The sequence below is a fragment of the Lepisma saccharinum genome, chromosome 5 (assembly GCF_977018435.1).
Source record: "Lepisma saccharinum chromosome 5, izLepSacc3.1, whole genome shotgun sequence".
NCBI lineage: Eukaryota > Metazoa > Arthropoda > Insecta > Zygentoma > Lepismatidae > Lepisma > Lepisma saccharinum.
The window spans coordinates 51910092-51928206 of record NC_139233.1 but is presented as its reverse complement, the minus strand read 5'-3'; the positions used below and the strand labels follow the sequence as shown (position 1 = coordinate 51928206).

General features: G+C 36.8%; 1 protein-coding gene across 2 annotated transcripts in view; it reads right to left on the bottom strand.

Moving 5' to 3' along the window:
- LOC145987817 (isoleucine--tRNA ligase, mitochondrial-like) overlaps positions 1 to 18115 on the bottom strand; it is a 54516-nt gene that overhangs the window by 19383 nt on the left and 17018 nt on the right. For both annotated transcript variants that reach the window (XM_083122539.1, XM_083122540.1), the window contains exons 4-9: positions 17545 to 17693; positions 16580 to 16629; positions 14123 to 14430; positions 13194 to 13363; positions 9847 to 10083; positions 3071 to 3231 (exon numbers count right to left, since the gene is read on the bottom strand). In XM_083122539.1, the coding sequence (XP_082978665.1) occupies positions 3071 to 3231; positions 9847 to 10083; positions 13194 to 13363; positions 14123 to 14430; positions 16580 to 16629; positions 17545 to 17693 (1075 nt within the window). The remainder of the gene's footprint in view (positions 1 to 3070; positions 3232 to 9846; positions 10084 to 13193; positions 13364 to 14122; positions 14431 to 16579; positions 16630 to 17544; positions 17694 to 18115) is intronic.

The following is an 18115-nucleotide window of genomic DNA, read 5'->3' as shown; positions in this document are numbered from 1 at the left end:
TTACAAGTAAGTTACAAATGTACCAAGCGTTGACAATACTGATGGCAAGCTTAGGTGGCCATATTTGTATATTTTAAAAGTTCTATCTTCTTATCAAATATGTTCTTTTCTTTGTAAAATATATTGTATGTTGGCAGAAAAGTCCAGCCTCCCTTACCTGGGGCTGGCTTTTAAAAATATATATCTGGTTTCTAAGATTTCTAAGTCTAAAGATCACTTCACCACTTCTGCTATGAAGATCCTTCGGTATAAAGTGATGTCACTGTTATTTCAACAAGTAGTATTCCGTTTTTTGTCCATTATGAACTTTAATTTGGATTTGTTACAGACAAATATCCATTTTTTGGCCCCGACGCTTAACTTGTCGTCTTTTTGGAAGCCATTTTTTATCCTGAAGCCTTGAACCAGGTATCCTTCACTGTCAAGTTGTGATAAGGACACACAGACTATTGAATCACTACTTTTTTGTACATCACGAATGTACCTTCTGATAGAAACTGCTGTAAACTTATTTTACAAGTTCAAATATGTAATAAATTTATGTTTCATACAATTTTAAGACATTTTTGTATTATTTACTATCTCAATTGAATATATTTTGTATGTTTATTGTCCTTATATTATTGTGATATTTTCGATCTTACCACAAAGTGATTTAGCAACACTGCAAAATAGCCATGAACTAAGATCAATCACTATTAAGCATTTTTCTTTGACAAATTTCATCAAAATGTTAAATTAACTAAAAATTGTGCCCTTTTTTATTGCAAATGTATGGAAAACCTTGTGAAACAAATGTGAGTACTAATTAGCAAAGAAATATTAACAAATACAAGAATTACTGCTACAAAATTTCCCGTTCTTTGCAATGCTTACAATGGAGCATGAAAATAAATAAAATACGTGACCATATTTTAATTTTGAATAACTTTTAAAATATATCTCCGAAAATGATGACATTTCGTAATCTGTGGTAATTTATTATGGGGAATGCAATGAAATAAAAGCCCCCACTGAAAAATGAAGATTTAAATTTCCAATCTTAGCATATTTAATGACCATATAACAGTGCATCTGAATGGACTCGTTATAAAGAGTATTTTACTACTAATTCATACAGTCACGTGCAAGAAGTTTCCAAAGAAAAATACCCTGCTTCTGCTGTACCTCACAAAGCAACTGTGTTATGACAAGTCAAACACCAACAAATGATCCCACAAATTGTTAAGAGTTGGTATTTATTGTTGAAAATCAATTCTCAGATGTTCTCAGCAAATTAACTTTTTTTTCTTGCAAATAATGTAATTGCTTTTGTTTATATAAATGCTAACATACATTTATTAACCCAGTGATAGCCTACACGATCAGTTTAGTGCAGAAAAACCAGGTGTAAATATCTCTTACAGTTTTCATGATATACATTTTCAAAGTTTGAGTTGCGCAACTTTTGAAACACACTGTAGTATGCACAATTGCTAGTATGTAGTTTCCTGGCGTCTGATTTTCAGAGTTGGCACCTAGCTTTGAAGAAAATTTTTCGAGCACTGGTTTAAAGTGAGATTCAAACTACTGGAATATAAATCCCCACATGGAACATTCATTTGAATTCTTGAAATATTCTGTCATCAGAGAGGCCAATGTACAAGACATATATAATAAATACACTATCAACCAAAAAAGTAATTGGGCACCTATGATGTGGTTAATTTAGTATGTAATTTGAATCATTTAGTATCATTTAGTGGGACCACTGGTGGTTGTTCGTGGCACAATGAACTCACAGGCATACTGTACAATACTAGACAATGAAATGCTCCCAACCTTGTGGCGTTTTTACGGAATGGACCCCTGTTACTTCCAGGATGACAATGTTAGGTGGCATGTTTCGGAGGCTACTATGCAGTGGTATGCCGACAACAATGTTCACCGATTGGTCTGGCTTGCACAGAGTCCTCATCTCAATCCCACAGAACACCTTTGGGAGGCATTGGACTGGCGGGTGAGGTCTCGGGAGATGCGGCCAAATTCCATTGTCCAACTGAGTGAGATCTTGCAAGAGGAATGCTGACACATTCCAATGGACGTCCTCCACAAACTAGTCGAGAGCATGCCTGACAGAGTGGCTGCTGTTATAGCAGCAAGAGGTGTCTCCACGAGGTTCTAACAGGGTTCGCACCACCAGACAACCATTTTGTACACGTGCCCAATTACTTTTTGGTAGATAGTGTATATGGAGATGTACTGTGAAACCTTGATTATACATTTCTCAGATGCTTGCACTTAAAGAACTAAAAATAAGGGAAAATGTAAAATCCAGTAATGTAAATTCATGGATCTTTCATCATTATCTCTCCTTATAATATGGCATACACAGATGATGTACGTACATACATACAAATTTAAGCAAAAATGCAAGCACGATCAGAACTCAAACCCTGGTCCCTGACATATTGTGCCACTGCTCTTGTTTAGTAGCTCAATCGGGAGAGCAATCACATGGCATGCCAGAGAACCAGGTTTGAGCCATGAATGAACCTGAATCTCTTGCTTAAATTTTTACCACACTTGGGTATTTTAATAACAATAATATCAACACACAAAATATGCCACGAGTAAGTATTCAATATTCTAGTAAATCAAATAATATCCACATGTAGATTTTTGTATAAATATTACAGGTACTTCATGAAAGAAATGATAATTTCATACCATATTACCAAAGTGAAAAAAGAAAGAGTAACTGTTGCATTTGTTTAGTATGTGTTGTAACATTTCATTTTTTATGCAACGCTTAAAAAAGATACATGCGAAATTGTATTGAAATGCTAAGTAATCAAGAGTTCAGTCACTGCAAAGAAAAAGTAGGCCTAATTAGTGCTGGAATTGGAAGAGTTGGTGAATGCAAAGAATGAAACAAACAGATTTCATACACTTTCAAGACAATTCCAGATATGTTATATATTTACCACATCTTCACTAATATGTAAAAATGGCATCAAGGAAAATATAAAATTCATACTACATAACAGCAGTATCATATTTTCTTCATTTAAAAATCACATTAACTTACTTAGTTAAAATAGCTTTCCCTGTATCTCTTGCATAGAAAACAGGGATAGGAACACCCCAAACTCTCTGACGGGATATGCACCAGTATGGACGGTTCTGTAACTGAGTCACCAATCCAGCATCAACAGTATTTGGTAATATTTCAACCGAAGACAGACTTTCCTGTAACAAGAGAAAATGTGTAAGCACTGGAAAAGTAACAGAAACAATGTTGCACTATTAAAACAAGTACAGAGCACAATACACTCCACTACTTGTTTGTTTAAGTCCACTTTATGCACAGATAGGATAGTTGTGACTAGATCTACAGTTTAAAGTGGGATCAGAACTATTATGTGGCTCCATCAGGAATTGAACCTGGGACTCCTTGATTACAAGGAATGCTGTTAACACTATGCCACCAGGTGCCTCATCCTGCACTAGTGGTTCTCAGATTACATCAGGAATGGATATTTGTGACTCTCATAATGGTTAATTACCTTCTTACATATTTTAATAGATTTTATATATATATGTTGACATTCAAAAATTCAAAATTCGCAAATGAACCTTTCTTGCATGAATAGAAAAAGGATGTTTCTATTTTGGTTATTTTATGTTGCTACATTGCTTTCCTACCTCTTGTGACGTTTTTCCTGCGCGATTTATACTAAAGAAGTATTACGTCATATTTCGCGTAGGAAAGCCTTCACATATCCTCCTGCGTAGTACGCTTTGCGTCTCGTTTACCTTGTCGGTTGTGCCAGTCGCCGCTAGGTGTCTCCACCTATCTTTGCCCAGAGCTGCATTTACGAATGTGTAAGCTAAACCAGTTCCGATCCAACCGACTATCACGAAACAGCCAGTTCTCGCAGGAACACGAGCGAGCAAAAAGGAGTATGACGTGCGATTAGCGTGGAACGTCGTCTCGCTGGACGAGACTTGTATTATTTGGGATCTTAATTGCACGCATTCGTTTTGACTATTTCCCAATACTTCGCACAATCGCTCGAAAGTGGATTCTTTTGCAATTTCACATTTCAAGTTAAGTAGTGGAAAGATTACGTTTCTTGTGAGGAATCAAATATACGTGTTCCGAGTCCCGTTTGACGAGTGCACAGACTGTTCGCTGTAGTATCCAGGATTCACGTTACCACTACTTCTATGAAGCATTCCCACGGAACCATGATTGCGAGGAAAGCGGAGTTACGTCAGGATGATGTGAGGGAAAAGACGACCGCATGAGGAAGAAGCCAAATGCTATTTGATGCCCCAGTTGCAGAGTTCGATTGATCAGATGGGACAGTTTCGAGTGAACTATTGAGGTATGTACTGTGTCAAAAAACCTTCTTTTTGTGGCATATCGAATAAAGTGAAGTGCGTCGGTTTCATATACTTTGAATCTCTAATTTGAATAATTGGACAAGAAGAAGATATAAGCGTCGATTTATTAGAACTATGCAAATGGAATTAATCACGTAATTGTTTGGGCATGCGCGTCGTCGCCACTATTCGTCGAACACAAAAGGCAAATGAGAATTTCTAAATTCCTTAGTAATAAATTTGAGCAAGGCGTACGCTAGAGTAATTTATTATTGCATCTAAGGGGGTTGACAGAATACAATGAGAGATAATGTTAGTCTGGCACAAAAATTAAAAACAAAATAACAAGAGAGAGCATCAAAGTAAAATAATGGGACAAATTGTTACATGGAGAAATAAGAGCCTTTTTACTATAACCTTGTTGAGAATTTAACTTGTTAAAGGTATTTGATATTACATGATTCAACGGTTTGATTGGATTTGTTCTTATTCATTGTCGCAATTATAACGACCTAATGTATGAAATTATGAAGTAAACGGAGGGAGAAATAATTGTTGAATCTATTTTGGATGTAATCTTGGGTGGTTTAAAAGACGGGGTTCTCATTGATAATTGTTTCGATGTACATGTTTTCAAGTTGGGACGTTAATCATTCTCCGCTGCGAGATTAACGCAATAAATTTCGACTTAAGGTCGCAAATGAACTTTACTCTCTCTCTTTTCACCTTTTTTTGTTTTGGAACCTTGCTTGTTAACAAGAACGAAAGATTACTAGTGTTAAATGAAAAGATGAATTGATTGATCAGTATTGTGCATATATTTTTGGTGACGTTCCGTGTACACACCTGTACACGAATATACACATATTTATATTAAGGGTTGATACAGTGCAAAATTTTCCACGATATTCTGTGATCATATTTATTACATTTACATTTTTTGTCTTGCTGACTGTTTTGGGAGGGTCCCGTACATTTAAACGCGCCCCCCTCCTTTTTTTTTTTTTTTTTGGTTCTCAATTGAGACTGAGGCGGCAGTGATAAACGCTTGCCATTAACCTCAACACTTTAGCGACTTTTGTAACTGGTTAGTTGTTATTCGTTTCTACGGACGTACGATAATTGATCCCGGACCTCTTGCACGTTTCCTTGAATAACTTTCACTGTCTTTTCTTACGTACGCAACAACCACTGTTACAAAGTTCCTGGTACCAGAGCAGGTTATTTTTTTTTTTAACTTATCCAGTCGAAATATTGCAAAAAATTTTTTCCCTTCCTGATATTACTATTTTTGGTAATATTGGGGTTACGATAACTCTGGTTCACACCTGTTTTCCTTGTATAACAATTTTTTTTTTTGCTTTGCTAATTTTTATCCCCCTCCCCCCTTTTTTTTTGTTTTTGCCTTACTTCCGTGTAAAATTTTTGAGAAAGCGTTGCCACATAGGGATTTTTGGGTTTACTGTTTCTCATTATTTCACTGGATATCTTGATGTTGCACTTTTGCAATTGTCTTGTCACTTGGATACTATTGGCTTTTCTTTTGTTCGGGCTCTTCCCTTGTGGACCTTTTGGATATCCTATCCAAGTGATAAATATAATGTCGCTTCCTCCCCAAGGCCATTTGCATGGCATTGGGTCGGTTTCTTTTACCTTCCCGCCCGGGAGCAGAATCCTCACCGTTCTTCCCGCCCATTTCAACCTTTCTACTGTAACTTTTGCCGCCGAACTGGACACTCTGCTTCACATTGCCGACGTCGTCCCCCCACCACCCGTTACTCTTCTCATGACCCAGTTCCTCGCATCTAAGAAATGCATGGAATACCACAATTTTGGATTTTGTATTTTGGTCGGGTATTTGACTTAGAATCTTAAGAATATTGAAGATATATTATATTTCATGCAATTTTGGTGTATACATGATTTCTATGTTAATATTTTTTCTATGCTGTAAATTAGCTTATGTGTAATATTTTGCTTTTTTAACTAATGCTTTTTGTCAGATGTTAATCATGATTTCATTGGTAAATAATTTCTTATTGCATATTACTTACTGCAATTCTTGGTGTATATGTAGGATGACTGTTTTAATCACAAATTGTAATTGATGCTCCTATTTCTCATTGTATTCCCCTCTGTTTAGGTTTCCTCTCCTCTTTCCTATCCTTTTTTTTCTTCTTTTTCATTATTCTCTTCTAATTCGCCTTTTTTTCTGTTTATTTTTCATGTTTATTGAGGAAACATAAATATCGAGTGTGCCATCTTGGAATCTTCATTCTACGCATTAAAATGGAAACACAACCACCATATTATCTTCTAGGAGTACTAATTTGATTGTAAAACGTCTTCTCTTTTTTTTTGAGAAATTCTCCACATTATAGTGTTTATTTGGACCTTCGTTTTCTACTTACAGGTGTTGTTTAACGGGTATCTTTATATTGAGTGTATTGTGAAACCTGCATGTTTATTTTGATGTAATGCCCTTTTAATGGCACATATACTCAGATATCAGGTAAAGAGTTTTCTTATTTGTAATGTTAACTTTTCATCTAGTATGGTCAGTTCATTATTACGATTGCAATCGACTTTTCATGCTCACCTTTTTTCGCAATCATTTTTATAGACTATTTATTCATTTTATTATCTATTGGGTCTACATTGGTTACCAACATTGTGTATATTTTTTTGTTATTATTCAATCTAGTCTCAATCTAACCAATTTGTGTGGGATATATATATATATATGTATATTTAGGTACTTGTTTGCATATATCCTCACATGGTATGTGTGTTCTCTATTTCTATGGTGCTCTTATGGTTCTTTAAAACATACATTTGGGTATTACTTCTTTGATTAAGGGGATTTTCCTTCTATAGCGATTTGGTGCTCTCGAAATGACATATTTATGTCTGGTTAGTTAAGGTGCCTCTCTTGCTACATATTTATGGTTGTTGTTAACATATATATTGTTCTTTTATATTTGTTAGCCGGGGGAGTTTGTGACGTTTTTCCTGCGCGATTTATACTAAAGAAGTATTACGTCATATTTCGCGTAGGAAAGCCTTCACATATCCTCCTGCGTAGTACGCTTTGCGTCTCGTTTACCTTGTCGGTTGTGCCAGTCGCCGCTAGGTGTCTCCACCTATCTTTGCCCAGAGCTGCATTTACGAATGTGTAAGCTAAACCAGTTCCGATCCAACCGACTATCACGAAACAGCCAGTTCTCGCAGGAACACGAGCGAGCAAAAAGGAGTATGACGTGCGATTAGCGTGGAACGTCGTCTCGCTGGACGAGACTTGTATTATTTGGGATCTTAATTGCACGCATTCGTTTTGACTATTTCCCAATACTTCGCACAATCGCTCGAAAGTGGATTCTTTTGCAATTTCACATTTCAAGTTAAGTAGTGGAAAGATTACGTTTCTTGTGAGGAATCAAATATACGTGTTCCGAGTCCCGTTTGACGAGTGCACAGACTGTTCGCTGTAGTATCCAGGATTCACGTTACCACTACTTCTATGAAGCATTCCCACGGAACCATGATTGCGAGGAAAGCGGAGTTACGTCAGGATGATGTGAGGGAAAAGACGACCGCATGAGGAAGAAGCCAAATGCTATTTGATGCCCCAGTTGCAGAGTTCGATTGATCAGATGGGACAGTTTCGAGTGAACTATTGAGGTATGTACTGTGTCAAAAAACCTTCTTTTTGTGGCATATCGAATAAAGTGAAGTGCGTCGGTTTCATATACTTTGAATCTCTAATTTGAATAATTGGACAAGAAGAAGATATAAGCGTCGATTTATTAGAACTATGCAAATGGAATTAATCACGTAATTGTTTGGGCATGCGCGTCGTCGCCACTATTCGTCGAACACAAAAGGCAAATGAGAATTTCTAAATTCCTTAGTAATAAATTTGAGCAAGGCGTACGCTAGAGTAATTTATTATTGCATCTAAGGGGGTTGACAGAATACAATGAGAGATAATGTTAGTCTGGCACAAAAATTAAAAACAAAATAACAAGAGAGAGCATCAAAGTAAAATAATGGGACAAATTGTTACATGGAGAAATAAGAGCCTTTTTACTATAACCTTGTTGAGAATTTAACTTGTTAAAGGTATTTGATATTACATGATTCAACGGTTTGATTGGATTTGTTCTTATTCATTGTCGCAATTATAACGACCTAATGTATGAAATTATGAAGTAAACGGAGGGAGAAATAATTGTTGAATCTATTTTGGATGTAATCTTGGGTGGTTTAAAAGACGGGGTTCTCATTGATAATTGTTTCGATGTACATGTTTTCAAGTTGGGACGTTAATCATTCTCCGCTGCGAGATTAACGCAATAAATTTCGACTTAAGGTCGCAAATGAACTTTACTCTCTCTCTTTTCACCTTTTTTTGTTTTGGAACCTTGCTTGTTAACAAGAACGAAAGATTACTAGTGTTAAATGAAAAGATGAATTGATTGATCAGTATTGTGCATATATTTTTGGTGACGTTCCGTGTACACACCTGTACACGAATATACACATATTTATATTAAGGGTTGATACAGTGCAAAATTTTCCACGATATTCTGTGATCATATTTATTACATTTACATTTTTTGTCTTGCTGACTGTTTTGGGAGGGTCCCGTACATTTAAACGCGCCCCCCTCCTTTTTTTTTTTTTTTTTGGTTCTCAATTGAGACTGAGGCGGCAGTGATAAACGCTTGCCATTAACCTCAACACTTTAGCGACTTTTGTAACTGGTTAGTTGTTATTCGTTTCTACGGACGTACGATAATTGATCCCGGACCTCTTGCACGTTTCCTTGAATAACTTTCACTGTCTTTTCTTACGTACGCAACAACCACGTTACACTCTTGATTAATCTTAACAATGAGGATAAATGATGAACTGATAAAACAAATTGACACAAACACAGTGACACCTCACCAAGGGTTTGTAGTAGAGTAATGACAATCGATATCCTTATTCTGAGCAATAAGCATCAGTGCACTACTGATTTAATGTGTCTTTGGAGGGTCCGGTCTGTTGGGTATCTGACCATCCCAGGTTGGGTGATTTCAGGGACAACATTTTTCCAGTTTATGTTCCTGCATGGAGCAACTCTGTGGTTCACCCACCATCTAATAAATGGTGGGTAAAGGAGGCAAGTGTATGGTGCTGACCACATCACCTCCACAATGGCCGAGACTGTGAACGTGTGAGGCCCTAACTCCACGTCCCTGCCACATCCCTTCACAGCATGTTTCAATGTGAAATGAGTAGTAGCTTTATCTTTACCTTTGCCTGGAGTGAGAAAGTATACAGTATCAAGGTGTGTACTTCATCATCTAATCCTGTAAAATAACTCAACACATACGTTTCCTTCCAAATAAATTTTGAAGATTTCTCACTTAAAGTAATATTCTAACAAACAAAGCTGCACAGGAAAGAATGCATTCTGTTACTTACAATGGCTCGGTTTTTAATACTTGTAGTGTCTATAAACCACTGGAGACAAGCTCGTAGAATGACTGGTTTCTTGGTTCTCCAATCATAAGGATAACTGTGCACATAGTCTTCAGTCAAAACTATATCATCACTTAAAGTCTGCAAGACTTTTTCATTGCCCTTATCCAGAACAGACAAATTCTCTAACAGCGGTCCTGCTTCTTCAAGGTAACACCCATCTTCACCTATGATGCACTCCTGAAATGATACAAATATGAACAGAATGAAAAATAAAATTAAGAAACAATAGTTATTATAAATATTAAGTATTCTGAGCAGATATCACATTGAACCAAAACTGATATCGTCGCTTACTCTCACTATATCAATGCTTGAAAATTGTAACAATTAAAAGTTGTTCATTGATTAACATTAATAGGTAAATATTTCACAATTATATGCATATATTTATCAGAGTTTTGAAAAAATTAATATATCAGAATATTAAAATTACTTTTTTAGTTACAAACATATTTTTTTCATCTAACACTTGTACAAATTAAACGAGAAATTTTGAATTTTGCATACTTCCAGGATAATTAAGACTGTAAAAGTGGCACATGACTTTTTCGTGAACCCTGTGAATACCCAATATCTGAAAAAGATATCAGCCTGTATCAGTGAATAAATTCCAGCCAATACTTATACACACAGAAAACATTAGTACCAACCGATACTGATACATAGGTGTAAGCAGTTGCTCTGCCTTAAATATTAATTTTAGGATGAATGAGGTTACACAATAATTTGCAGTGGTACAAATAATGTTTTAAAAAAACATGAAATGAGAACTGTTTGTTTTACTTTGGATGGAATGGTCAGGGCTCTCATAGGAATGTTGATATTCCATATCAATCCAGATGCAATTAGAAAAAGAAAGGGGTAATTAACTCAAGAAATTCCTTTTCAGAGAGCCCTTATAGCAATCTGCAAAACCAAAGTGAATAGTAAAAATTGACTGATTGAGCCACTGGGGAGTTGAAGCAGCAGTCAATGCAATGGCGGCACTCTGGTTCTCCTACAGCAAAGAAATTCAAACAAACACCATCAGTTCACAAAATCATGGCAACTGTGTTTTGGGACCAAAAGGGTTTGATTTTTGTGGAATTCTTGGAACCACGATGAACAATTACAGCAGAGGTGTGTTGCGAAACACTGAATAATCTGCGACGTACCATCCAAAATCGGCGGAGAGGAATGCTACGCTCTGGAATTTTCCATGACAATGCCTGCCCACACACAGCTACTCGTACTATTGAGACAATTCAAAGATTTCGATGGGAACTATTCAATCATCCCCCTTACAGCCCTGACCTTGCCCCCAGCGATTTCTTTCTTTTTCTTCACCTGAAAATGTGGCTTGCATCGAAGCGTTTCAACAACAGTGACGTGCTCAAGACATCAGTTCTGGACTGACTGCACTCTCAGGCGGCACATTTTTATGCAGAGGGTATACGGAAGCTTGTGCCACGCTTTCAGAAATATCGGGAGGTTAATGGTGACTATGTCGAAAAATAGCCAAGGTATGTATTTGTTTATCAATCACAATAAATTTCTTCTCCTATCATTTTGTTGTTTTTTAAAAAAATATCGGCCCTTTTTTTTGACATATTAAAATTTTTGATTTCACTTCAGTTCATTGTGGGTTCCACAGGAGCTCTCCAAATAAGAATTCTTGTGTGAAACTTAAATTTTCTTCTACTTCTTTTTGTTCATTGTGTTTTCATATTTTGTGTTCGTTGGAAAGGAGCTAGAACATTTCTTTTCTGCAAGTCTCCAATTCTTTAATAAAACTGTCTGCAGTTAATAGCTGCCCTTCTATGATTCTTTTTTTGGTATCTGTGTTACTTGCAAACAAGTTGCTTTTTTGAATAAGTGTATTTTTTTATGATTAAAAGCTGGCTCTTTTGGTTTCTTTGAGGATAACCCATCTAACTTGCAAGTTTGGAGGTTCACAACGCTATATTTTGCAACTAGCTGAATAATTATAAATGGTGCAGAAGGCAACAGACAGATATTGGCCATTGCTCCTATATGCAAATATGTTTTTGCCTTAACTGCAAAGCACACTGGTAACACTATTGTCTTGTAATCAAGCCTACTGGGTTTGATCCATACTGGAGACATGTTGCATGGTGGTTCAGATTCAATTTTAAAACTGTATGTCCAGTCCTGATTAACCTATCTGATGCAACATAAAATGGACTTAATACTAAATTTCATGTGCTTGTGCCCCTTGTGTCAAATTTGAAGGTTGGTGTCATAAAATATGAAACAAATGTAAATTACAACCTTAACATTCACAATATCTATGCAGAAGTACACTTATTATATGAATGCATATATACTAAGACCAGTATGCTACTACAAGGGAGATTAAAATTTAATTTAGTCTGTAGAGACAAAAGCTACTTACAATTGCAAGAACTGTTGTTGGAAAAAAGGCGGACTTTTTATTTGTTTTTATATACAGGGTTATTCAAAAAGGAGCAGAGAGAGGAAGGATCAAAGTTTTAATAACCCATGAGAATTTCCATTGGATCCCGCACAGCAGCACTGGATGTGGTGAAAGCAATATGAAGACTTTACAGGAGAATTCCTTCTTCATTCCAGGATGCTGGATTGAAAGAGGTGGGCAACATGATCAGTGACGTGCCCAGGATTTTCGAAAGAGGGTGGGTGGGTGGGTTGTGTCTTATTTTTTTAGAAATGCCATACATTTTGCCATATTTTCTAGCATTTAAAGGTATTTCTTTTAGAGATGCTGAGCCAAAGGGGAGAGGGATTATAAAGCCTACTAAGCCAACTTTGTGCACGCCACTGACCATGTCCTAGTGCATTGTTGGTAGCCTTCCATGTCTCCAGACATCACCCCCTGTGATTTCTATCTATGAGGTAGATGCTGTTTACGCCTCACCTCTACCTGGTGTCTAATTGTTGCAGCTGTGGAGTCCATAACTGTACAACAGTTGAGGCACTTGTGGAACAAAATGGAATATTGATTTGTCGCATCACACACGGTGCTCATATTTAGTGCAAAAAAACTTAGATTTTTACTCTCTCCTCTGATGCATAGCACATGATTGTATCTTTAACCATGTGCCCACAATAAAAATTTGTAATCTGCTTCATCTTTTTTAATAACCCTATGTATAAGAATGGGTCTCACCAAAGGCATAAAGTAATTTACTAAAATTATACAAAATTGTTTGTTATGTGAATTTCTATATGCTATGTAGATATATTTTATAAGGTAACTGAAATATGAAGATAACATTAAAAAAACAATTAAAAAATCCGTTTTTTACAATGGGCATGTGATGCTCCAAAGCTATTTTGAAATCATCAGGACCATGAGCTGGTGCTGTGTGAACCAATCCTGTTCCTTTTGTTAGTGTGACATGCTTTCCTGGAACAAATCGCTGTGTTCTATCTTGAAAGAAGGGATGCCTGTATGTAATACCATTCAGTAGATCACCTGAAATAAAAAAATAAAATATTTAGAGAGAGCGAGAGAATGTGAATTATGCATTCACATTCACACACATAGAGCTTACAATGCACAAGGAGCGAGAATAAGGCCACAGGGGAGACCAAGATGTGGGTGGAAAGAGCAGATAGTGGAGAGTGTTAGGAGAAGAGGACAAGATTGGAGCATCGTGGAAAGAGTGGAATGGTGGAAGACCAAAAGAAAATGGAGAGGCTTGACTTCTATGACAACCCAGCCAGAGGCAGGAAACAGCAAATGATGATGATGACACATAATAAAAAATAGTAGAATTAGGCATTAAGTTAAAGGCTATTTATAGAAATATTGGATCTGTAAAATTATTAGTAATTTTGCCCATATTGGTGGATGCCAATACAGTACCAATTAATCTGTTCCACTAATATATCAATAAAATCTGTGAAAGCATTAGCATTTGCTTTTAGCTCTAATATTAATAGTAGGTATATTTTCTATTTTTTTAAATCTCTTTTCTGCTTATTTGGGCTAATCATACCAACAAGGATGAATTATGATTAGATGAAATGATGAAGGGACACTCACAAAGAAATACTCATGTTCATGCCAGAATTTGAACCTGATGTCATGGTATCGAGATCATGGTCAACATACTTGGTTACTGAAGCAGGAATTTTTATGTTATGCTAGTTTACATGCAACAAAATTGGGTTAATGTTGAATTTTATGTACACATGCACATTAATTACATTAAAAGGGGTGAATACTTACCAGATATTGTAGACGTAACTGTTAAATCTCTTCTCAATTTAGCCTTAAGCTCATCACAGAGGTGAGATGCAACAAGATATGTATCATTAGAATCCCCAAGTGAAACAAAGCTGTACTCAGTATCTGGATTGAAGCAAACAGCTTGGTTGGCTGGCAATGTCCATGGGGTAGTTGTCCAGATAAGAGCATACACATTGGTGCCTTGAAGGGCTGCTGTGTCTGGTAACGTCATTAATTTAAATCTCACATACACAGATGTGCTATGATGGCTTGGGTTGTACTCCAACTCAGCTTCTGCCAAAGCTGTTCTATGAAACTCACGTGTTAGTGTACATAATTATTACAAAGAAAAACACCTTTAATCAGTATACTTGTGACTTTATTTTGGGGAGGAAGGGACAAAGTTCTTCACATCTAGTTTTTTATTTTTTTATTTTATTTAAGCCAAGTCCATTACCATTTTCCACAGTCCTCAGACTCCCATATTTCATCACAATTGTATCATATGATATGCACAAGAGAAATACAAGAATTTATTAGTTTTAATAAATAACACACAGTCAATACAGAAATATTCTTGCAAAGATTGGATTGATTGATTGATTTGCTTCATTTTACTTTGCTTCTTGTGCCACTTTTGGCTAATTTGCGAAGATGGGGATGAGTGATGATATGATGAAATTGATAAATGGACACTCACAAACATCCATGCCCAGGCCAGGATTCGAACCCGGGACCCCTAGCATCGTATTCTTGCAAAGAGTTTATTTTCATATAAGGCATAAATTTTATGTTTCAATCACACTGTGTCAACTATTGCTGTTTATAATCACACCATTACACAGACATACTGTATCTACAAAATATATAAACACTTCGTGTGTAAATGAAAATATATATATAGGATAAAAGGAAGGAGGGCCTCAAGGGCTAAATAAAAAATGAAAGAGGAGAGAGGAAACACTCACCGGACACAGGAAAATTTCGAATTTTCGTGATGGTATGTCACATCTTCAGGAGTAGAGAGACGTTGTATAACTAAGTGACTAGAGGGAAGAGTAAGCATGACCTGCAGTGTTGCCAGGTCCCGATACCTACACTTCTCCAGCTCCCATCCGTTCCACACCAAGAAAGCCATCCCATTCTCCCTGACCCTCAGAGGTCAACGCCTCAACACATCAGCCACCTCCCGACAGAACTATAACCTCCGCTTACACCAAGCCTTGACCAACCGTGGATATCCTTCCACCCTGGTCACCAAACAAATATCCCGAGCTGCTTGATACACTCCCACCAAGAAACCTGCCATCAATCCCCCTGCACTTGTCACCCAATATCACCCCCACCTCAACAAAATCAGACACACTCTACGTTCCCTCCTTCCCATCCTGCACAGTGATCCTGACACCAGAAATATCTTCCCCGACAAGGCCAGAGTTGTCTTCAAACGCCCTCCCAATCTCCAAAACATCCTGGTCCACCACAATCAACTCGCACCTGCCCACAAATGCAACCGCCCAAGGTGCAAAACCTGCCCCATATTTGTCACTTCCCGCACCCTCCAGATCCACACTGTCACTGGCAAATTCACCCTCTACCCCAAAGGAACCTGCAACAGCTCCAACCTAATGTATATCCTCACGTGCAACATCTGTGGGAGGTTCTACCTGGGGGAAACATCCACAACCCTGAACCTCCGCATCAACAACCACCGCTCCTCTACCCAAAACCTGGACTTTGCTGTTGCCATTTACAACAATCACCACAATGTTCCTTTTAATGACTGCTTCTAGGTAGCGATCGTCCACTCCTTGCCCCAATCCACCAACACCTCAATACGTAGAAGATGGAAGAGGGCCTACATATCGACCATGAATGCAACCACACCTCCAGGCCTGAACAAGGCCACCCAGTAATGCCCCTCATCCCCCATCCTCACCCTCTCCACCACCTTTTCCCAACCCCCCCCCCCCACCACCACCACACACAGTTTTCGACAAGCCTGGCGAAAGAACCTTTTTTTCTTTTTTTTTGTGGTACTGTCAACACTTTTTTTTTTCCTTCGGGACCTGGTAACACTACAGGTCATGCTTACTCTTCCCTCTAGTCACTTAGTTATACAACGTCTCTCTACTCCTGAAGATGTGACATACCATCACGAAAATTCGAATTTTTTCTGTGTCCGGTGAGTGTTTCCTCTCTCCTCTTTCATTTTATATATATATGTGTGTGTATATCTAGATGGATAATATTTGATTAGTTTCAAATTTTTGAAAGATGAAAGAAAGGAATGAACCCTAAAGGTATATAAAAAATAAAGAAAATGTATATATCTAGCCAATAAACTTTTATTATTTACAATACTGATGACACTCTATATAAGATATTACAGTTTTTTTTATTTATATTGTGTAAAAGTAACTATATAATCACCAAAATTATAAGAATATTATTTACCTTGAGGAAGGAGACCAGTATACAGGTTTCACATCTCTATAAACAAGTCCCTAAAAGAAATATACAAAAGATTTATATAATTATAACGGTGATTATAAAACAATGACTGGAACAGTTATGTTCTAAATATAAAATGTGGTTTAAAAGCTTGGACAATGAGAAAAAAAGATGAGAAAATGATGCAAGTAATGTTCTTATGTTTTTTTTCTAATTAATACAAATGCATAAGCCTTTACCTGAAATGGCAAAAAGGGGATTTCTCCAACTAATTTTCATAATCAAAATGGATGTTACTAACAAAGAGATGGGGGAAAAGTACAGATAGAAGACATACTCATGTTGTCTAATACTGCAATGTAATAAAAATCAATACGTTATTAAACAGGCATTCATTTTTCGAACTTGTAGTGAATATGAGATACATGGAACGATAAAAATACTTTTGTTGACAATTGAAGAAATAAATGCTTGCCTACATAACATACTGTATATATTACACTGAAATATAAGTACACCAAGTAATATGTACCATTAAGAAGAATTGTAGTCTGTTTACATTTGATAAGACTAATACATATTAGTCCAACAAATTAAATTTGATCATTTTACGAGAAATTATTCAAAAGTAGTTACAAGCTATAGCTATAACCACTGGGCTATCACGAGGCTCGTAATATACTTGAAATGTCTCTTAATTATAAGCTAATATAAATAGGTGTTATTTAATTCTTGAATAACTCTTAAAAAATACAGCCACCAGATACAATGGCCAATGAACTCATACGAATGGTGTACAGGGGAAAGTCCCTTGTATTGAAGATCCTTCTAGTGAATGCATGGCCACCAGGAATTCTGGTAATGCAACTGATAGTGCTTCTATCTCTGCCTGCCAGGCCATCGTATGTGGTGAGCTGTATAACATAAGACTCTTTACAAAAATAAAAGAAGGAAAGAAGATTACATACTTTTTCAAAGAGTGTGTAGAACTTCAGAAGTTGATTTTTGACATAACCTTTGTCAAAAGTATGGTAGCACTGGTCCCAATCTGCCATAACACCCCATGATTGAAACACCCTCTTTTGTTTTTCAATTGTCTCTTCAGCATACTTTCGAGCTGAATGGAAAAAGTGCAATTATTACAATTAACATGAAAAAAATTACAACAGCAACCAAAAATTTCTATAAACACCAAAATTCAACCACAAAAGCATATATATATATATATGTACCATTAAGAAGAATTGTAGTGTGTTCAAAAAAAGACCGAACTTTTGCTGTTCTTACTTTATTGCTCATGACTCACACTTTCAACCACTATCCCCTTCAAAGCACTCCCTCCCAGCATCAATACACCGTTGCCATCGTTTCTTCCAATTTTGGAACACCTGCTGGAACGCACTTTCTTCGATGGCACGCAGTAGTCTTGTCGCATTTTCCTGAATTTCCTCGATGGTCTGGAAACGCCTTTCTTTCAAAGTGGTTTTCAGTTTGGGAAAGACAAAAAGTCTGCAGCGGCCAAGTCCAAAGAATAGGGTG